This window comes from Sapajus apella, unplaced genomic scaffold (assembly GCF_009761245.1).
Source record: "Sapajus apella isolate SASKATOON/1434 unplaced genomic scaffold, GSC_monkey_1.0 scaffold33, whole genome shotgun sequence".
In the NCBI taxonomy this organism is placed as follows: Eukaryota; Metazoa; Chordata; class Mammalia; order Primates; family Cebidae; genus Sapajus; species Sapajus apella.
In genome coordinates, this window is record NW_022436973.1 from 7073662 (window position 1) to 7096227 (window position 22566).

Here is a 22566-nt window from a genome sequence, read left to right on the forward strand (position 1 = left end):
TGGTTTCCCAGAGCATTTCTCAGGATGCACACACTCTGCAATCTACTTAGCATACTTACTGTGTGGCTCCCCCATGAGGATGTTAGCTCACTGGGCAGGGGCGTGGTGCCTGGCTGCCACAGGCATGGAGCTGACCTCGGCCGCCCTGTGGCTTCTCTTCGGATCCCCACTCTGCACTCTCAAGTATGTGGAGGCCTCCTCCTTAGGCCAGCCCTCCCACTGCTCTGCTCTTGGGTGAAGGTCCTACATTTTTCTCCAATGCTCCTCACTGCACGCGGGCTCTCCTGAAGATGTAACTCCATCTGTTGGCATTCCTTCAGAAGTGGGAGGCCAGACCTGAGCCAGGTGCACATTTTTGGAGGTGGGCAGAGGGAAAAGAGAGAAATCAGGAGAGAATCAGCAAGACAAAGATCCATGGAATAAGGACCTGTTGAGTTTCTTTCGGGCAGGCCACCTGACATTGGACAATGCCCCTGAGACGCCCCTATTTTTGCCTCCTCCCACCAAGCAGTTGTCAGCCTGACAGTGCTCAGGATTCCTATTTTCCAGAGAAATTGAGGGAGTCAACACAGATCCAGGACACATGACAGTAAGCCTGGCAGGCCGGGGGTTGGTGGGCGCGGCGGTGAGGCAGGGGACAAGGGGAGCTGAGCGCCAGATTAATGCCTGTGCACCCTGCCCCCAGCAGTGAGCAGCTGACATTATTTTCAGCTCTCATCCCACCTCTCAGCAAGGAGACCCTGCCAGGAGCCTTGGGTTGTGGGAGAACAAGCCAGTACCAGAGACTTTGGATGCTCTGGAGATGGAAGGGTCTAGAAAGCACTAATAGAAACAAAGCCTGTCCGGGCCAGAACTGCTGAATCTGAAATGAGGAAGTGCCATCCATGGTCAGTGGGGGACTGAAAAGAGAAGCAGTGTCTGCAGAGCTGAAGGACCACATGGGCTCCCAGGATTACTGGGTAGCTCAGGTGAGTCTCCCAATACGGGTTCTCCTTCCAATCTGGTGGACATGACTCAGTGCGGGCATTGACTATGGCATTCATTCTGCATTTTTAGCCCCCATGTCAGCAGGGAACAGCATCTCAGTCAAGCCAAAGTCTGATTAGTTGGAGACACTGGCATGTCCCAGTGCCCTGGGAATATTAAGTAATATTTACAAGGGGATGATGGTGGGGAGATAATTACCAATGCTAAGAGGCAGTCAACAGTGGGGAACTCCTCCACTGCTCAAGTGGTGAGATACTGAATGGGAATGAGGCTCACAGCGGGAGGGTTTGTCATGGGTACAGTGGAAGGGGTTAGAAACTCGCTACCTCTGCTGATTCTGCTAATAGCATGAACCAGCCTTGCAAATAATAGCTAGACCCCAGGAGGCCTGCATTTGAGAGGGTTTTAAAATCAAGCCAGGTCCTGCCAATAGCTTCACACGTAGATGTCTTAGAGCTGGAAGGGAGCTTAGAGATCAGCAACACCACTGGTTCTGTTCTGAAGGCATCTGCCTTCCAAAAAGACTGCAAGTATTAAGTAATAATTAATCTGTTTTCACATTTTTTATTCATCAAAGACACACAGAGGACTGCCAGCTGGGACGAGCAGAAGACCTAAAGCTGAAGTCACTGAAGCCCCAAACAAAAGAGACCTATTGTTATATATTTTTTTCAGCCCAGCCATATTATCCTGTATAAATGTACGGTTTCCCTTTTGAAAAAATTTAAAATAACACAAGGGTCAACTTTTAAATACCTGTGGGAGCCTGCAGATTCTATATCAGATACCTAAATCCAAGACAACTTTTTTTTTTTTTTTTTTTTGAGACGGAGTCTCGCTTTTTCGCCAGGCTGGAGTGCAGTGGCGTGATCTCGGCTCACTGCAACCTCTGCCTCCCAGGTTCAACCGATTCTCCTGCCTCAGCCTCCCAAGTAGCTGGGACTACAGGTGCATGCCACCACGCCCAGCTTTTTGTATTTTTAGTAGAGACGGGGTTTCACCATGTTGACCAGGATGGCTCGATCTCTTGACCTCATGATCCACCCGCCTCGGCCTCCCAAAGTGCTGGGATTACAGGCTTGAGCCACCGCGCCCGGCCTATTCCATACTCTCTTAATTCTCTGGTAACCACTAATCAACTCCCCCTCTCTATACATTTGCCTATAGTGGATATGCCATGTGAACGGAATCATGTAATAGGTGGTCCTTGTGTCTTTGGCTTAGCATGTTTTCAAGGTTCATCCATGTTGTAGCATGTATCAGGACTTCATTCCTTTTAAGACAGTTTTCACAAGCTCCCCAGGTAGTTCTGAGTGGGCTTTGGGAGAAAAAGAGGAGCACATTCATACGAGGTGAAACCTGGGTTATTACTGAGACCCAGAGCCTCATCCCTTCTTTCTGGTGTGCCTGTCTCCGGGGCCTCAAAGAAACAGGAGGAACATTGGCTGCCTGCCTCTTCCAGAGACTCCAAAAGTAGGGCAGGGTCTCCCAGACACTGGGGGGAAGTGTGTGTCTATGGACAGCAGCCTGGCTGCTCTGGAGATCAGGTGGATTAACTGCAAGAGACACACACACAAGGGGATTCTGTCTCAACTCGAAGACTTTAATGTACATTATACTCTTGGAAAAACATCTCCAAGGAAACAAGTGGAACCAAGTCTTAACCAACAGGGATTCTCATTCAAAAAACCTGGTGTGAGCCCCAGCCTTGGAAAAGGATGGTACAGGGACTGTGATCATAGTACAACAGTTTTATGTCAGGGTGGCAGGGCCTGTGTTCTTATCTAGAGAGGAACCCTGCCACACAGCACGATGGGCATGCCCCAAAGACTCCTGAGGAACCAAGAGCTCACTACTCTGGTGACTGACAGCTCCACAGCAGGGCTCGGAAGATTTAAGCTGACCAGGTTTTCTTCAGCATGGAAGGCACACAACTTCATAAGGGCCTTAAGAAGCCTACTCTGGGCAGAAGCCTTCATAGTTGTTGCTGACTCTCCAGGTCATCAGAAACAGTCATAGTGGCTCCGGTGATGGAGGGGACGTATGGGAGGGTCCCACTTCTGGATGAGGCCTCAGAATGGAACAGATGGGAGGTGACAGCACCAGCAAGGTCCCTGAGGCCAGAGCCACACCCACCTTGGGAGATAACCCACTGGGTCTCTGGACAGGAGAATGGGATTTTGATGGAGAAAGCTGAAGCTAACCACCTGCCAGACTGAATCCAGCTGCCTCCCTTAACACTCTCTTCCCAATCAAGGGCTCCTGAGGAGCCGCAGGCGCAAGTCCTCTTTGACATGCTCCCATTCACCAAGGGGCAGGCAGCAATTCAGGCTCATCTCCCCATCACCCTCCATTTAACTGACTTCTCAGACTCCCCGGGCAATCCAAGGTTTCTTGTTTTCTAAGCTCCTATGGAACAAGTAACCAGATCTTTCTTGGACTTCTCGTTCAATTCCTTCCATTCAGAGGGAATTTGGTAGGCAGGTCTCTCCCAGGTGCCTCTGTAAGAGCCTGTGTGAAATTCAGTCAGGTTAGCACCAAGGCCCGGCTGACGGGGAACCCACACACGTGTCTTCAGGATGGGTACAGCCTCTTTGGCAATGAAGAAACATACGTATCAGTGGAAAAGGGAATTCTGACTCCGTCTTTGCAGGACCTGGAAAGATCACGGCCCTGGCAGGTCCCAGGATGGGACGCAGTAAATGGAGAGGCCAGGACTGCAGCCCTGTGGGGGAAGGGGCCCCTCGCGGCTGAGAGCACTCCCGAGTTAGCCCGTCTCAATGCCCTCAGGGAGCACCACCACCACTGGGGCACAGTCCTCAGGCTCCGCAGCAAAGTCCCACCGGAACTTCTTGGTCAGGTGAGCTTGGAACTTTTCGGCTTTCTTCCTCAGGGTGGCATCCACGGCAACGCTGCAGGCAGAGGAAAAGAAAACCTACAGAGAACAGAGGATAAGTCACTCCTGAGAAGACAGAGGGGGCCGAGAAAGCTGTGGAAATTTCCTCATGGTGTTCAGCTCTCTGGGGCGGGTAGATCAGCTGCTGTTGGCATAGGCCCAGGACACCTGCTGTGCTCCCCTCAAACCAAGAAAGAAGGTCCAAACCCAGCTGAGATGCTAGGGCAGGACTAGAATGGAAAATTACTATCTGGGCAGAGATGCCCCACTGAGAATAACGCTGGGGGCCATCACCCTGGCCCCACCCCCTGGGGGGGTTCTACTGGACACTTGGGCAGTAACTCAGAGTAACAGGTAGTAGCTACACCAGCTGGTACTAGGGTCCTAAAAAAGGCTTGAGGGTGCTTATAAGCCCCTGGATCCCATGAAGTCCCAGGCCCCAAGCCAACAAGACTGAATTGCTGCTCTAATCTTCTAAATGGGCCACAGGCTGCCAGTTTGAGGCTTCTATCCCCTTTAAAAGCTGTCTTTGATTTTTTTTTTTTTATTGTGGTAAAATATACAGATGGACCCTGACTTATGATGGTTCAATTTACGACACTTCGACTTTATGATGATGCAAAGTGATACACACTCAGAAAAAGCCGTACTTTGAATTCTTTCAGTACAGTATTCAAGAAATTACATGAGATATTCAACACTTCATTATAAAATAGGCTTTGTGTTAAATGATTTTGCCCAACTGTAGGCTGGTGTTAGTGTTCTGAGCACGTTTGAGGTGGGCTAGGCTGAGTTGCAATGTTAGGAGCGTTAGGTGTAATCAGTGCATTTTTGACTTATGGTATATCTAATTTAAAGTTTATTAAGACATAATCCCATGGGAAGTTGAGGAGCATCTGTACATAAGATCTACTGTTTCAATCATTTAAAAAATATTTTTATTTTTTAAGTTGTGGCAAAATATACATATTTACTATTTTAAATGTACAGTTGAGTAGCATTAAGTACATTCACACAGTTGTACAACCATCTCCACCATCCATCTCCAGAACGACCTTATCATCCCTAACCAAAACTCTGCAGCCATTGAACAGCAACTCCTTATCCCCTCCTCCCACCAGGTGCTGGCAACCAGCATTCTGCTTTCTGTCTCTATTAATCTGACTACCCTAGGCGCCTCATCTAAGTGAAATCGTACAGCATTTGTCCTTTTGCGAGTAGCTAATGTCACTTAGCATAGTATCTTTCCAGGTTCACTGATGTTGCAGCATGTGTCCGAATTTCCTTTCTTTTGAAGGCTGAATAATATTCTATTGTATGCAGGCACCACATTTTGTTTGTCTATTCATCTGTCAATGTCCATTTGTGTTGTTTTTACCTTCTGGCTGTTGTGAATAATGCTGCTATGAACATGGGTATATGGGTGTACACACACCTCCTAGGGTGTCTGCTTTCAATTCTTTTGCTTATAAACCCAGAAGCAGAGCTGCTGGATCATAGGGTAACTGTCTGTTTAAATTCCGATGAACTGCCACATTGTCATATAAACCCAGGAGCAGAGCTGCTGGATCATATGGTAACTCTCTGTTTAAATTCCGACAAACTGCCATATTGTTTTTCACAGGGGCTGTACCATTTTATAGTCCCACCAGCAACACACAAAGGTTCTAATTTCTCCACATCCTGGCCAACACCTGGTATTTTCTGTGTGTGTTTAAATAATGGCCATTCTAACAGTTGGGAGGTAGTATCTTACTGCAGTTTTGATGTGCGTTTCCCTAATGATCAGTGGATATTGAGTATGTTTTCATGTGCACATTGGCCATTTGTATATCTTCTTTGGTGAAATGTCCATTCACTTCCTTACCCATTTTTTAAATTGGGTTGTTTCTGCATTGTTGAGTTATAGGAGTTCTTTATATATTCTGGATATTAACCCCTTATTTTGATGCTCTCATAAACAGTTTCATTTAATACAAACATGGGCAGGGAGTAGAATGGTAATTTTTCCACATCTGAAACCCCATTCCAGATATTCCTGGATCCCAGTCCCTTCCTAAGAGTAACAGCAAACCCATGATTCCTTCTTAAACTATTTTACTGTTTTCAAAGAAGTTTCGCAGAACATCCAACTGGATCCTCCCAACACCCTGGAAAGATACAACAGAATGCCTATTTTAAGGAAATGGAAGCTGAGAGGAGTTAAATGACTGAATAAAAATTACCCAGAAAGAAAGAAGTGGTTTTTCCCAGACTACCATCTGCTACCTTACCGGCCCACCCAGAGACACGGGTGTGAAGGTGGAAGAAGCTCTTTGATCCACAGCACCCTCATGCCACAGCTGGCTTTCAGGCCACCGTGGAAAGATGCTGGGCCCCAGGAGACCTGACCTGACAAAGGCAACAGGCGTCCTCTGCAGCTGATTCCAGGGGCAATATTCCTCCCACCCGCTTCTCTGCCATCTCCCTGTTAGTAGGGGTACGGCTCATTTGCTGTGGTCTTTGGAGTCATTCTGTTGGAGTAGCAGCACTGGTAGCACAGGGAGAAGTGATAGGGGGCTGCGTGGGGGGGCGGTATGGAATCTGGCTTCATTAACTTGGGAATCGACTAACACAGGAGTGGGAAGCACAGCCACAACAAAATGCCAGATCAATAACTAATTAGAGGGGCTGTGTGATCTTGGTGGTGAGGGCCATGGGGAAGCCAGCGGTCGGCCTGTCTGTAGGCAGCTAGTGGAGCCTGCCTGGAGCAAGGCTGAACTCTGGGGAGGGGCCTGGTATGGGCAGCACAGGAGCCTTTTCTCAAACAGTTTTGGCTCTGGAGGCCCTGCATACCCATTAGGCCATGCCCAGCGGTTGTGGGGAGCCTACTGGGCTGAATAAGCAAAAGTCTCTTCCTGTTTCCCTTCCTTACACGGGAACTGTATGACTCTCCACACAGTCCCTGCTCTCTAGATACACTGTGCAGCCGCCCAAACGTGTGCCACTGCTTCCACTGTGCCTCTCTGCACACATGCTTTTCCCTCTGCTCTCAACACCCTTCCACCTCCTGCTTTCTCCTCCTTCACCTAACGAACTTCTTCTAAAGACTCAGGCTCAGCTCAGATATCACGTCCTTTAGGATGTCTTCCAGGCCAAGGATGGAGTGAGTGCTCCTCTGCGCTCCCTCCGCCCCAGGGCTACCTTGATCATGGCCTCAGTCTCAGTAAGTCAACAGGCCATTTACTGTTGATCTCACCTACCAAACAAGGAGCAACCCCACAGCAGCGGCTCTTTCACACTGTGCTCTACTCTCAGCATAGCGCCTGACACACAAAAAGGATGCATTAGATGTTTCATGAACAGAAGAATGAAGACAACCACAGGTTCAATTTTTGGTTCACTTTTGTACAGTGCCTGGCGCCAAATAGCTGTTCAATAATGATGTGGTGGTGCCGGGGAGAATGAGAGGCTCATCCTAGGGAGGAGGCAGCTTCTTTACCAGGCCCCTGAATGCCATGGGTCTCAAGCCACCTCCTTGTGACATGAACTGCTCAGACCCCTGTTCCCTAGCACTGTGCCCGAGCCTCCATCATGGCATTCCTCATGCTGCACTTGTATCACAGTGATCCGCACCCTCTAAAAGTAGGCACTACGTCCTAATTATCAATGTGCCCCACAAAGCATATCGCCCAGGGCCAGGTATAGAGTCATGGCCCAAAGGATGCTCACTGGATGACCTAATGAGACCCAGGGATTGCACTTGGCAATGGCCAGCAGTGAGAGACTGGAACAAGCTGGGCTCACGCTCATCACCCATCCTCCCGAAGCACCTCTCAAACACTGTCTGGGAGTAAAATCCACCAGAAACAGGCACAATAGATGCCTTCAGTCTAACAAATAAGGTTTCTAATTTAAAAAGTGCTTCATCCTTTTTAAAGAACTCATTAAGTTGGTCTTTACCACAGCCTGGGAGGTACAGGACTTTACTATTCCCATTGTAGAGGTGGGATGCTAGGCATGCTGCAGCATGTAGTGACAAAAACTGAGCAAAGTGCTGTCCAAGCAGAGGTATCTCTGCTTCATCCTTCTCCTACCCAGACCTTTTGTCTTAACAGAGGCTTAATCCACCCTGATATTTATTTTTAGCACTGCCCTGTGGGGAACTAAGGTACTTCTGGAACTGTCCCCTCTGTAGCCTCCAGGACACAGGGCACAGTCTGGGTTGACTTAAAAATAAATAAATAAATAAAACCTTATTGTGGTATAACTTACATACAATTAATTTTATTTTACTTATTTTTTCGAAATGGGATCTCACTGTCGCCCAGGCTAAAGTGCAGTGGCATGATCATATCTCACTGTAGCCTTCAACTCCTGGGCTCAAGGGATTCTCCTGCCTCAGTATCCAAAGTAGCTGGGACTATAGGTATGCTCCACCACACCTGGATAATTTTTCTTTTTTTTTTTTTTGAGACAGAGTCTTACTCTGTCACTCAGGCTGGGGCGCAGTGATGTGATCACAGCTTACTGCAGCCTCAACCTCTGGGCTCAAGTGATCCATCCACCTTAGTCTCCGGAGTATTTGAGACTACAGGTGCATGCCACCATACTTAGCTAATTTTTGTATTTTTTGTAGAGACGGAGTTTCACCATGATGCCCAGGCTGGTCTCAAACACCTGGGATCAAGTGATCCACCCACCTTGTCTTCCCAAAGTGTTGGGATTATACAGGCATAAGCCACCACGCCTGGTAATATTTTTTAAAATTTTTTGTAGAGACAGGTTCTCGCTATGTTGCCCAGGTTAGTAAATTCTACAATTTTAAATGTTCAGCTCATTTGGACAAAAAAATATATATATACACCCATGCAACCACTATATGATATATGTTCATAGTGTTTACTTTTGGTATGCAGTTCTGAGTTTGAAAGTACATATAAATTTGTGTAACCATCACTGCAAACAGGACGCGGAACCATCCCATCACTCCAAACAGCTCCCTAGTGCTGCCCCTTAGCAGTCAAACCCTTCCTCACCTCTACCATCTGGCATCCCCTGATCTATTTTTGACCACAGTTTCACAAACTTGGTATTTTTAAAAACTCCTCACAATTCAGAAATGAATATGTTTAAATAACACTTAGTTTCCAAGCAATAACTTATTCTGATTCTTTTATTTTCAGATTAATTTTATGCCTTCTTCGGGAAACTTTAACAGTGATCTGGTTATTTTATTAACTAAAACAAAATCAACACTTTTTAATATCACTGGGACATAAATCATCTTAATGTCAGCAGATTAATACTCAATATTTTAAAAATATTTTTGAGCTAGGATAACATTTTGCAAACAACTGCATTTATCTCAAACAAAAAGCACATCTACTGGGTGTTTTTCTTCAAATATAAAATAAAGCATGAACACTTTAATCATTTAATCTATGTATTATGAAATTCTAAGTTACTTTAGTCATACTTTAGTCATACATGTGAAAGCTTTTCTTAAACCTAAGTTAAATAAATTGAGTGTAGCCAGGTCACCTCAAGAAATTCAAATTATCAAGGCAGGTAGCTATGTCACTATCTTACCCTATTTTTTTTTTTAGCTAGACCAAAAAGATGACATTTCCTAATTTTTTCAATTCCCAAATAATTACTCAACTTAGAATGAAACTAGCAATAGGTAAAGATTTTGTTTTCACTTGCAGCAGAAGAAAGTGGTGTTAAACGCAAGACTGTTGTTTCACAATGATGCCCAGGAAGGTGAAAAGCAGCACGAATGAAATCATCTGAGGTGAGTTTGAAAAATCTGGGATGTTTCGTCTGGGACTCCAATCATATACAGGAGCCCACCCCAGGCTTTAGAATGTAAAGTTCAGTCTTGCCTTCTACTAGCTCTGCTGATTTTGAGCAAATTGTGTGACCTCCCTGAGCTTACTTCCTCATCTGTATAATGGGATTGCAGACCTAGCTTCTAGCACTGTTGTGGGGGCTCAATGAGACTAAGCATGCAAAAGTGATAGCTAACAGCAAGAGGTATAGGAGTAGGCAGGCAAATTTATCATAATGAGTATCGTGATGAAAATACCATAGACCTCACTGTCAGAGTCGGTGTTTTCCTTCAAGAGTTAAAGATGGACACGCATTTAGAATACTAGCAAGAAAACAAGGTGGAAAGCATATATGGCCTATTGTAACTAAAAGTATTTTTAAAAACAGGTTAGATGACTATATGCCTAAACACTACACAATCAGCAATAACTTCTTATTTTGTACATAACTCATTTTCTAACATACCATTATATTCAGATTATCCTTTCATTGGTTTTAAATGAATGATGGAACTTACATTGTTTTAAATAAAAGAAAAAACTATCTATTTTTGTAAAACAAATCATTTTGATTCAAGTGAAATCCAAGGGATCTGTAAAAACTAGTGCCTTCTATTCAAAAGGGCCTCACATGGGAAAGTTGAAAAAAATTAATGGCTAAGAGCATTCCATTATGTGGCTGATTTTATCCATGCTAATGTGGCTGTCTTTAAGTGCTTACACATAAACAAACACCAGTCCCTCTCCACGGGTAGTAGCCATTTAAGCTCCTAAGTAAGAAAGCCAGTTCCACTTACTTGACTACCTGGGGCGAGGGCAGGCGGCTGGCTGAGGAAGGCTTTTATGGGCTGGTTCATTCGGTCACAAATACCCTGAGTGAATGCCTCTGTGTGGAGAACTGGACTCTCACTGCCAACATGGCATCAACGTGACTCACCATTAAAAAAAAAAAAAGTTTTATAATCTCCTTGTCCACATTGTGCCTTTTGAAATCTCAGCCATCCCTCAAGTGTATGGTCAAATGCCCCCTACCTTCCGCCCTTGCATAAAGCCATTTCTAGTCCTTTATCCCCTCAAATCTCAACCCTAGTCAGAATTAACCACTCCCTCTTTGGTGCTCCTAATGCCCTTTGACCAGACTCTGCTGTTTATACCTATGATACTTACAATGCCACAAAAATTATGAATTCTATCCATCTAAAAACACCCAATAACATCAAATGAGATCAATGTTAGGCCTTGACAACATATTGAAGATAACTAGATGTGAGCCGGGTGGATTATCTGAGGCAGGAGTTCAAGACCAGCCTGGCCAACATGGTGAAACCTTGTCTCTACTAAAAATACAAAAAAGTTAGCTGGGCATGGTGGTACGCGCCTGTAATCCCAGCTACTTGGGAGGCTGAGGCCAGAGAATGGCTTGAACCTGGGAGGCAGAGGTTGCAGTGAGCTGAGATCGCGCCATCGCACTCCAGCCTGGGTGGCAGAACAAGACCACGTCTCAAAAAAAAAAAAAAAAAGTAGATAACCAGATCAACAAAAAATAGGCCTCTTGTAAAAGGAGCCCATGACTCAGTGCGGGAGTCAGGCAGACAATATATTAGTTTCAGCAAGCACATCTCACGCAATATAGCAGTGACAAGTATAAAGCAGGCTGAGGGGGGGGGGGGGGAGAGGGGAGAGGGGAGAAGAGGGATAGTTTGATAGAGACAAATGCCTTGAGGGCATGTTGTAGAATAAGCAAATTTGTACCAGGAAGAGGGAAAATCAGGTCTGGGCAAGAAGGTCTAAAACATGTACAAAGTTTCAATTATTCAGGATGAAGAAGTTCTAGAGATCTGCTGACAGCATGATACTTACAGTTAACAATACTGTACTGAACACTGAAAATCTGTTAAGAGGGCATATCTCATGTTAAATTGTGTTTTTCAACCACAATTTTATTTTTATTTATTTATTTATTTATTTTGAGACAGAGCCTCACTCTTTTTGCCCAGGCTGGAGTGCAGTGGTGTAATATTGGCTCACTGTAACCTCTCCCTCCCAGGTTCAAGGTATTCTCCTGTCTCAGCCTCCTGAGTAGCTGGGACTAGAGGCCTCCACCACCATGCCTGGCTAATTTTTGTGTTTTTAGTAGAGACCTGGTTTTACCATGTTGGCCAGGCTGGTCTTGAACTCCTGACCTCAAGTGATCCTCCAGCCTTGGCCTCCCAAAGTGCTAAGATTACAGGCATAAACCACCATGGCCCAGCCGTGTTTTTTCACCACAATTTTAAAAAAGGCATGAAACAGCAAAACATCATAGCCTGTCTGGGAATCTGCAAGGAGACCACTGTTGCTGGAGATGATGGGGAAAAACATGGAGAGGAAGGAGACGCTGGAGAACAGAATAAGAAGCCAGATCAGAATGGCCTTTGCAACTAATGTTTGGGCTTTTAATCTTCTAGGCAATGAGGAGCCACAGAGAAGCAGGATCATAGTTGCATTATGGTGCAGCACCTCAGGTGGCAGTGTGGGGAGAGATGGAGTTAACAGGGGTAAGCAGTCTAGCTGAGACCAAAAGGCCAGGGCTAGGGAAAGGCCAGGGCTAGGCAGTCTTGGTACCAGGGCAAGACTGCCTTCCAAAACACTTACTGCTATCTGGAGTTGCTTGGTTAGTTAACTTTCTGTTAATTTTCTCAAAATACAAGAGTCTGCTATCTGGAGTTAGTTAACTTTCTATTAACTTTCTCAAAATACAAGAGTCAAGACAGTGCCTCTGTCTTGCCCACATCTATATTCCCAGTTCTAGAACAGAGTCTTCTATACAGCAGGTGCTCAGCAATTAACTGCTAAATCAATGAACAAATCCCTTGAGGGCAGGAACCCTGGCTAACTCACATATATACATTCCTCAACACTTTCAGTAGAATGTTATATATGAAGGATGCTCAAAGACATGTGTTTTTTTGTTTTGTTTCTTTCCTTTTTTTTTTGGTACATGTCCTGGATTTTTCCAAATAATGACATCAAATTTTCTTGGTGGAAAGTCCAAAAACTGAATGTTTCCAACCATCAGCTTTGCACAACCCACCTGGGCATCTAGCAATCCAGTTGGGCACTTTCTGCTTTGTAAATCATTGCTGGGAACAAAGCCTGGCAATCAGAGCTCAGCTGTGGTTGTGCTAACAATGGTCTGGACAGCCAGTGACACCTTGGCCCTCCTATGTTTGTGCAACAGCATCAACGTGCATCACAAGGGAAGTACTTCATTCTCTTGAGCTGCAGCCACTGCCAGAGGCAAGTCAGCAGGCTAATGCCTCCTCATACTGCCTCACAACCCATAACCAGTACCTTTGGGGAAAATTCCCCCCCCAGAGGAAGGACAAAGGGGTTTAATTTCTCTGTTAAATGAAGAACCAGTAAAAGGACAGTTCTATAGCTCTTCTGAGTAGAATAAACCAGGCTCAAGACATGCACTTGACTGACTCATTGCCATGGTCTGCACAGGTCTTCAACTGCCGGTTTTAAGTCAGATGCCTGCTCACAGGGACTCGCCCAACAATAGGCCGGCTTTAGAAAAGTGTTCTGTACCCCTGAGAAACAGGACCTTGATGAAGTCTTCACTGATGTCAATCAAGAATCCTTTCTGGGGGGATTCACACTGTATTCACTACACACGGGCATAAGCACAGGCAGGAAACCAAGACTCAGGTCTGGGTACAAATCCTGACATCCACTTGCCAGCTGTCTGGCTTCAAGTAAATGATTTAACCTTTCTCAGTTTTCTCATTTGTAAAATGGGAATAATACCTCCATCTTACAGAGTTCCAAAGGGATTCAAAATGAGTGAATCCACAGAACACAACAAACATGGGACCTGATACCCAATAGTCTTTATTTAATATTTATTTATTACAGACAGAGTCTCACTCTGTTGCCCAGGCTGGAGTGCAGTGGCACAATCATGATCATAGCTCACTATAGCCTCAAACTTCCTCTTGTCTCAGCCTCCCAAGTTGTGCATGACCTGGCTAATTTTTAAATTTTTTGTAGATGCAGGGTCTCACTATATTGCCCAAGCTTGTCTTGAATTCCTGGGCTCAAGTAATCCTCCTGCCTTCACCTCCCAAAGTGCTGGGATTAAGGTCATAAGCCACCATGCCCAGCCCCAACAAGCATTTAATGAATGCTCATTTCTTCCCTTACCCTGAGTAAGTGGAGTGGAAGGCTGGTGAAAAGCAGCCTTATATGGAGCAGGCCTCATGGGGTACCACACACAAGGAGAAGAAAGCAGCTCATGGGAGGGAAAGCATGGAAACCAACAGTTAGCAGCTTCTGCCTCTTCTATTCTTGAAAGTTACACAATGTGAGTGACAGAGGCTGTCCCAAGTACATAAAGGAAGCTAATCTGTTTGCAAAGGAAGGAAATAGCATAGGATGAAGATTGTAAGTTGTTTGAAGCTTCTTTCCTAATTACCACTCATAATGAAAATTTAATTGCCAAGTTAAAAGCAAATTTCACTTTTTCTGTCACAGAATCTCTGCAGAAACTGGTACATTTTGTTTGAACAGGAAATCAAAGTTATTTTAATGCTTAAATGAGATCTAAGAAGAGGCAGATGTTTCATTGGGAATAACAAGCTTCAGAACTCTGCTTTACTGCGTTGTAGCAATTCATGGCTACAGGGAGAAAGAAAATCTGTTTAAGCTGAGTAAACCAAAGCAATGGAAGGAATGCAAATCCAAGAAGCCCAGTGTTAGGCACTCTGGGGACGAGGCGGGGAGAGGGTGGTACAGAGAGACAATATCTGGTATAGAGGCACTTATAATTGAGTAAGAGAGAGAAAACCAGGAAATATCCCAAGATTAGGAAACTGAAATTTAAAAATCTTTGGGTCATGGAAGAATAGCAAGAAACAAAACACTCACTGTTGCCTCAATTCTGACCCACATCAGCATCAGCTCAGTCAGAAGAACTACTCACCTGTAAGGTGCTGGTGAGGAAGTTGTCTTGGGAGACGATGTCTACAAAGAAGTCAGCGGGGATCTCACCAAGCTGGTGGTACAGGATGGAGATGAGGTTGATGTAGAGGGCGTGGTGCTTCACCATGGCTGCTTCTGACCGGCACAGGAGGTTCAGGAGCCGCTTCCAATGCTCAAATGCCTCATACACATTCCCCAGCAGGAAGCACACAAAAGCAAACTGGAGTTCACCTGAAAGGTGCAGAGAGAAGAAGTGATTCTCAGGGAGAGGAGAACCAGCTGACACTCTCCATCACTGTTCACAAGGTAATCAATTCTACTGGATTTCAGCAATAAGTGACCTTTTATTCTTGTCACTCCTGCAGAGCCTCGCATGGGATTTTGCACTTAATAGGTACTCAATAAATGTTTGCTGAACTGCTATGAATTAAAGCCCTGGGAAACCAACCTGTGGCTTTGGATTTCTGTAATATCAGATTGCAAGAGAAAAGGTATTCCTAGTATTTTCCTGGCATTTTAAGTTTACAAAATGTGTTCATGGGTATTATGCCAAGTGGATCTCAAACTGGCTGCCCATCAAAATCACTGAGAGCCTGTTAAAAGTAAAGTTACCCAAGCTTCACCCTCAGGTTCTGGTTGAGAAGAGGTGATGGGGCCTCTGTATCTGTAGCTCTAACAAGCTTCCTGGGTGCTTCTGATACGGATGGTCTGCTCCAGGGTCATGGAAATGCTGCACTACACCATGTAACCCTCAGCCCAATTCCACCAGGCAATCAGGAAGGTGGTATTTGCCTCATTTTATAGATGAAGTCAAGGGCTTTCCCAAGGCCACGCACATCTAATGCTTCACAATGTGGGCAATGGAAAGATAAAACAGATTTGCTATTGGGTGGGAACACTTCTAGAACCTCCCACAAAAGACAAATTCATGAGTACTTATTCCAGGGTCAGCCTGCCAGCCATATTATTTTTGTTTGTTTAATCACAGAGCTCTGTGATTTAATCTCTATGAGCAGCTTGGGGCTAAGAGCATGGGCTCTGGAGCCAAACTGCCTAGATTCAAATCTTAGCTCTACGACTTAGCAGCTGTGTGACCTTGGGCAAGTTACTTAATCTATTAAGGCCTCAATTTCCTTATTTGAGGGTTGCAGTAAAGATTAAATGAATGGATATAGTACACTTAAAGCATTTAGAATAACACGTGGCACTAAGTAGCACTCAAAAAATATTATATTCCCGATTTCTATCAGATGCTCATCTCAAACAAAGAGACCTGATGATCCAGACACCACTGTCTCTGGGCAAGTAACTGGGTCTCTGGTTACCACAGAAATACTGCTACTGATCACAGACATTCTCTCTAGCTTCAAAGGTGGCTGTAAATTTAATGAGGTATACATACATGTGGACCATAAAAAGAGAGGTACTCAGCACTAAATACCTCTTCAAATGCATGGCGTTTGATCTCTGCCACCTCCAGAGACCTGGAAAAACTAGCTCCCTGTTCCTAAGTATATGGAACTAAGTCTGATTTGTGTGAATAGCTATCTGGTTTAGATATTTTGGATGTCTGACCAATATTTTCAAATACAGTCAAATCTTCTTTGTGTAATATAGGTTAATGATTTGCTTCTTCAACTGGCTGTACTTGGTTAGTTTGTGAAACTAAGTATTAGGGTATTCTTTGCATTTAGGACATACATTTAAAATTGTGCATTTCTGACCTTGTCTAAAATAAAATTATGACACCAAAAATAATTTCAAAGAGCTGTGATGCAGATTCAAAATTATCCCTGGACAGGTCGGGTGACAAAGATAATCCTAGCCCTTTAAGAGGTCAATGGAGGAGGATAGCTTGAGCTCAGGAGTTTGAGACAAGCTTGGGCAACACAGGGAGACCCTATCTCTACCAAAAATAATTAGTTGAGCATGGTGGGACACACCTGTGGTCCCAGCTACTTGGGAGGCTGAGGTGGGAGGATCACTTGAGCCCAGGAGGTTGAGGCTGCAGTGAGCTGTGATCATGCCACTGCACTCCAGCCCATGTCAGTGAGACCTTGTCTCAAAAAAAAAAAAACCACAACCAAGGAAGTTACTCCTGTAACAGACCTTTTCACAAGATACATTTTGAATAACTGAAATGTTTAAGAAGTAGAAAGACAGGATTTCTATTCATTCAGGAGCAAACTGCGAGGGTAGGTGAGAGGCTACAACGAGCATAGGTCTGGCCCAGAAACCAGGAGTCCTGGGTTCTGGTTTCAGTTCAGTCACTCAGTAGGCCAGATCTTTCCCTTCTGTAGGACTGGGCTCTATAAGCAGTTCCCAAACAGAAGATTATCTGCACCAGGTTCACGCCTAGGATGCCTGTTTATTTGACAGATATACAGAAGCTGCTGAAGCCCTACTCCAGATCTTTTGAATCAAAATCTCCAGGGTTAAGGGTAAAGATACACCTGTATCTTCAGCCTCCTTAGCCAGGTTTAGTTACTGCTGGACTGACACGAGAAGTACTCCCTATTCTAAAACAACTCTGCTAATATCCTCCCCTTGGCCCACTCCCAAAGAGCCTTGTTCTTTCTCACCAAGCACATCCTGGGGGCTGCTGGGGAACTGCTTGTTGAGGACAGTCTCCAGGGCATAGCTCAGGTCCATGCTGTGCTTGGTTATCTCTGCTGGCGTGGCACCTGCTGGGAACATCTGTGTGGGCAGCTCTGAGAAGCGGATCTCTGTCCCAGCTCTGGGCTTCATCTCAGGTAGCCGCGCCAGGCCCTCTTGGTAGCTTTTGCACTCAGTGCCCCAGCTAGGTAGATTGTGCCCCACCCGGTCCTTGGTGTGCTTCATCGAGAGCACAGGTAGCACATCAGAGAAGGCACAGATCTGCCGGTTTTCAGGCTGTAGCTTCTCCATTGTAGCTTCGCTGATGAAGTTGGTGAGTGAGATCCACTTCTTCAGAGTGGCATATGGATAAGGCCCCAGGAACTGGTCCAGCTCCTGAAGGTTGGCCCTCATGGCTTCCACCTCAGACTCGGTGGCTGGGGACAGGTCTAACTCTTCCCTGACTGTGCTCCAGCGCAGCACTGTCAGCCCCCGCTGCTGCAGGCTAAGGAAGAAACCCATCCGAGGGCCTACTTCCTTGGGATTAGCCTTGTCCACAGAGCTATAGTGGAGGAAGTGAATGCCTGGAGGGATCATCTTCACGCCCCGGAACTTGGGTCCCACCTCCCAGGAGTTATAGTCAATCCCAAACTCTGTTCCTTTGGGCATGTTCAGGATGACCACAGTGGCCCCTTCAAAGAAGAGGCGCTTGGCTAGCTCAGGATCCATTTGCATGGCAGCCATGGGACCAGTGGTGGGTGACCAAAAGAACTATTTTTCTTTAGTCTTCCAGAACAGCTAAGAAAGAAAGAAATCAGAGTTAATTAGATCGTGGGGAAAGATGCTTTATTTGCTAACCATTCTGTATGTGCCAGATATTCAATTAGACCCCTGTCATATTTCCCTTAATCCTCATGACAACCATGCATTGAGTTTACAGATGAGGAAAACGAGAACTAAAAGAAACAATTTTTGGCTGGGTGTGGTGGCTCATGCCTATAATCCCAGCACTTTGGGAGGCTGAGACAGGCAGATAACAAGGTCAAGAGATTGAGACCATCCTGGCCAACATGGTAGAATCCCATCTCTACTAAAAATTAATACAAAAATTAGCTGGGCGTGGTTGCGCGCGCCTGTATTCCCAGCTACTAGGGAGGCTGAGGCAGGAGAATCACTTGAACCCAGGAGGCAGAGGTTGCAGTGAGCCAAGATCAAGCCCCTGCACTCCAGCCTGGTGACAGAATGAGACACCATCTTAAAAAAAAACAACAATAACAACAAAAAAATTTGTGTTTTGGTTTAACATGCAAGGACACTCACTTCACTGCTATGATACCAGTGAAAAAAAGTGACATGCTTATGGTCATACCAGGACCCAAATTAGAATCTGGGTACCCAGCCTGCAGGCCAGTGTTCTTCTGTCCACCATCCACTCTTAGTATCTTCTCAGGTCTCTTTCTCACAACAGAAGGTGAGAGTGGAAAATGCCTGGATGGCTCACTCTAAACTGTAACTATGCCTAATCATTTGAAGCTACAACTCTGCAGGAAACTATTCCAAAAGATTTGGAAAGATTAAATCAAGTACATATCCAGTTTCTTGTAAGCCTCAGGGAAGGCCCAGAAACGGACAGACAGAAGGTAGAAAGTGGAGGCTCAGCATCTAAAATTTGTTCGAGGTCTAGAGAGCTTTTCAACCACAAATCTCCTCTTCTTTCACTCATAAAAAACCTAAACTCCAGGGAGTGAAACAACTTCCTAAAGAGCCCACAATCAGTGGTGGCTCTGGATCATTCATCCAGAATGAATTCAGGTGATAAAGCTAGCCTAGGAAGAGAAGGCTGGCCAGAAGAGAAAGAACTTAGTACACTTATTTTACCTACTTCTGAATGTCCCAGACAGTGCCTCTGGGATATTGGCAAGAATGGTTCCAACATGAACAAATGTAAACAAACCATTATCTAATCTTCTAGTCCTAAAATACCTACCTTATTAATCTAACAAATACTTACTGAGTGCCTGCACTTTGCCAGGCCCCTGAAGAAACAACAGAGATTAAGACAGTCACTGCCCTCTAGGCCATTCCAATCTAGCCAGATGTACAAACAAGATGTCAAAATTTCAAACACAGAAAACCTGCTGCCTGTTGCCCTTTTTATTTGCTCTTTTTTTTTTTTTTTTTTGAGACAGGGTCTTGATCCATCACCCAGGCTGGAGTGTAATGGCATGATCTTGGCTTACTACATGCTCCACCTCCTGGGTTCAAATAATTCTCATGTCTCAGCCTCCCGAGTAGCTGAGACTACTGGTGTGCACCACCACACCTGGCTAACTTTTGTATTTTTAGTAGAGACAGGGTTTCACCATGTTGCCCAGGCTGGTCTCGAATGCCTGTCCTCAAGTGATCCACCCGCCTCAGCCTCCAAAGTGCTGAGATTACAGGTGTGAACCATCATGCCCAGCCCTGTTTACTCTTTTTACTTTAAATGAATAAATAATTAAAAACAGTGTGGAAAGGAAAACCAATCCTGTTCCAAAAATAAGAGTACATTTTATCATCATTACCCCAAAACCACTACAAATGACTCTTACCCTGAATCAACATTTTTTCCCCCCAAACTGCAAGTCACAATCCATCAATGGATTAGGAAATCAATGTAATGGTCTCAACCAGCATTATTTTTAAAATGAAAATAACAGAACTTTTGAATATCACAATACATCATAAGTAGTAAAGCTAAGTACTGTTTTCTGGAGCTTTGTGTGTTTGTGTGTACACTTGGTTGTGTCATAAAATGTATTTGTTACTGTAGGTCACAGTCATAAAAGTTTGAAAGACACTGCTCTAAATAATTTGCATTATCTTTCTGTTTGTAATTCTGAATTCAGAAAGTACTTAATATTTGCTGAATGAATAGAGATTCCATTTAGAATAACTTCTGATCAATTAGCCATTTTCCCTTGTGACATCTGTGTGCTCCTCCTTGATAATGACACTTCTTTCATTCTAATTCCACCAGCCTGTAATTCTATTCACTATATCTCCAGCAGCTGGTACATGGCCTGGCACAGAGGAGATGCTAGGAAAAGGTTGATTAAATATGCACAGAACTGCAGTCTACCAACCCCTGTCACTGACGGCTCTGTGAGTTCTTCACAGTCCTGGAACACCTAAAATCACATCCATCCCCCTCTCTCCACTGCCTCCCTAATCCAAGCTACCATTGTCCCTCACTCAGAGAGTGCCTGCTCCTCAATCCATTCTCCATTCAACAGCAGTATCCGTTTAAAAATGCCAATCTAATCACATCACCACCACCCATGTCAGCCTGAGTGGTTTCCCATATCGTTCTCGGAAAACCAAAATTCTTCCTATGACCTATAAAGTCTGCATGGTCTGACCTCTGGGAACCCCTTTAGCTTGTTTCACACCATGGTCCCCAAAAAGCTCTGTTCCCCTTTCGGACCCTGAAATTGGAGGCTCTCTCTCCAGATAGAAAACTCTTCCCTCTCCATTTTGTCAAATCTTTTTTCTGATCTCAGCTCACCATTCACCTCCTCAGTAAATGTTCCCTGACCCGGGGTTAGGTTAAGTCTCCTGTGACACACTCTGGTGTACCCTTCCGTTTCAATTATCACCACTGCAGTTTTGCATGTTTGATTGAGGCCTGTCACCGTCACGAGACTTGAGTCCTGCTGTATTCCTAGCACACATTAGACGCTTAGTAGATATTTATTTAATACAAGTATGATTTCCATTTTGTAAACGAGAAACAAAGGCTCAGTTCGGGAGAAGACCTCACTGGAAGTCACGCAGACAGTAGGGCAGAGCCAGGTTCAGTGCAGTAAGGGTCTACGGCCCCCAGCCTCCAAAGTTAGAAAAAAAAAACGCGAAGTAACCCCGAGTGTCCCGGGAAGCCTTGGCGACGGCTTCTCAGGAAGGGCCTACAAAGACACCAGAGTCCCACAGGCAGAGAACCAGCCTCCCCGACGAGGTGGGCCTAGTTCAAGGCACTCCGCGATTCCGAGCTGAGAAGAGGGGCGGCCCGGCCACACACACACACACACACAAAAACACACACACACGGAATCAGGAGAGGAAAGAGAGGCCAGGAGGCCACACTCACCGCCTCGCCCCGCGTTCCGGTACCGCGGAAACGCACCGGAAGTTCTCCTGTTTGGCGCCTGACTGGAGCAACGGAGAGAGCGGTCCCGCGGAGCCCTGGGTCGCGGGAAGAATGGCCCGTGCTTGCAGGTTCCGCCGGATCCAATGTTGCCTTTTGCTGTTAGTGTCTCGTTTTAGCTTCTGAATTTTAAACAGCTTTGACTAACCTATGCATTTTATATCCCCATCCAGAAACACAGCCACCAGCCATCTTACTTTGGGCTCAAGCAGTCATGGTCACTAAAGCACCGCCAAGGCCATGGCTATCCAGTAGTAGCCAGTCAGGTGCTCGGTCACAGTCTTTGTCAGCCAATCTCTATCCTGGTCACAGTGTCTCAGCTTCCAGTCATACTCAGCCCTCGGGGAGAGCCTCAGAAGCCCAGCCACCAGCCCAGAGAACCAGCGTCCGCTGCTGCGGCTGCTGCAGCAGCAGCCATTACTTCAGTCCCTCTGCCCACAATCACCCAGTGTCCTTTCTGCAGGCCAAGTCCGACATCTCAGTCAGGGTATCAACACATGAGGGAAAGAATCTGCCTGTCTTGTTCTGCACTGTTTCCCTGGAACCTTGCACAAAGCCAGGCACAAAAGCTCAGCTCAGTACATATATTATGCATTTAGTGAATAATGACGATACCGTGGGTCTAACTCTGCACTATTAATCAGAGCCAGTAGAAGATCTATATTAAGTGATTTATTGCAAATAATTGGCTTAGGTGAAGCCAGGTGCGGTGGCTCACGCCTGTAATCCCAGCACTTTGGGATGCCAAGGCAGGGGGATCATGAGATCAGGAGTTTGAGACCAGCCTGGCCAGCATGGTGAAACCCCGTATCTACTAAAAATACAAAAATTAGCTGGGTGTGGTGGTGTGTGCCTGTAATCCCAGCTACTAGGGAGGCTGAGGCAGGAGAATCACTTGAACCCAGGAGGCGGGAGGTAGCAATGAGCTGAGATTGCATGACTGCACTCCAGCCTGGTGACAGAGCAAGACTCCGTCTGGGAAAAAAAAGAATTGGCTTATGTGATTTTAGGGCAGGCCACTTGGGTATTTCTAATCCTTACACTAGCCTAGTGAGTAGGTATGTATATTCCCAGTTTGCGGAAGAGAAAACTGAGGTTCAAAGAGATGATGTTACACAGCCAGAGAA

The 22566-nt window shown here is 45.5% G+C and overlaps 1 protein-coding gene across 1 annotated transcript; it reads right to left on the reverse strand.

Moving 5' to 3' along the window:
• Positions 1–2569: 2569 nt before the first annotated feature.
• Positions 2570–21807, reverse strand: AAR2 (AAR2 splicing factor). The gene is made up of 4 exons (XM_032295054.1): positions 21383–21807; positions 17244–18054; positions 14663–14892; positions 2570–3922 (listed from the first exon to the last, which is right to left on the reverse strand). Exons 2-4 carry the CDS (start codon positions 17998–18000, stop codon positions 3755–3757), a joined length of 1155 nt encoding a protein of 384 aa, XP_032150945.1. The 5' UTR covers positions 18001–18054; positions 21383–21807; the 3' UTR covers positions 2570–3754.
• Positions 21808–22566: the final 759 nt, after the last annotated feature.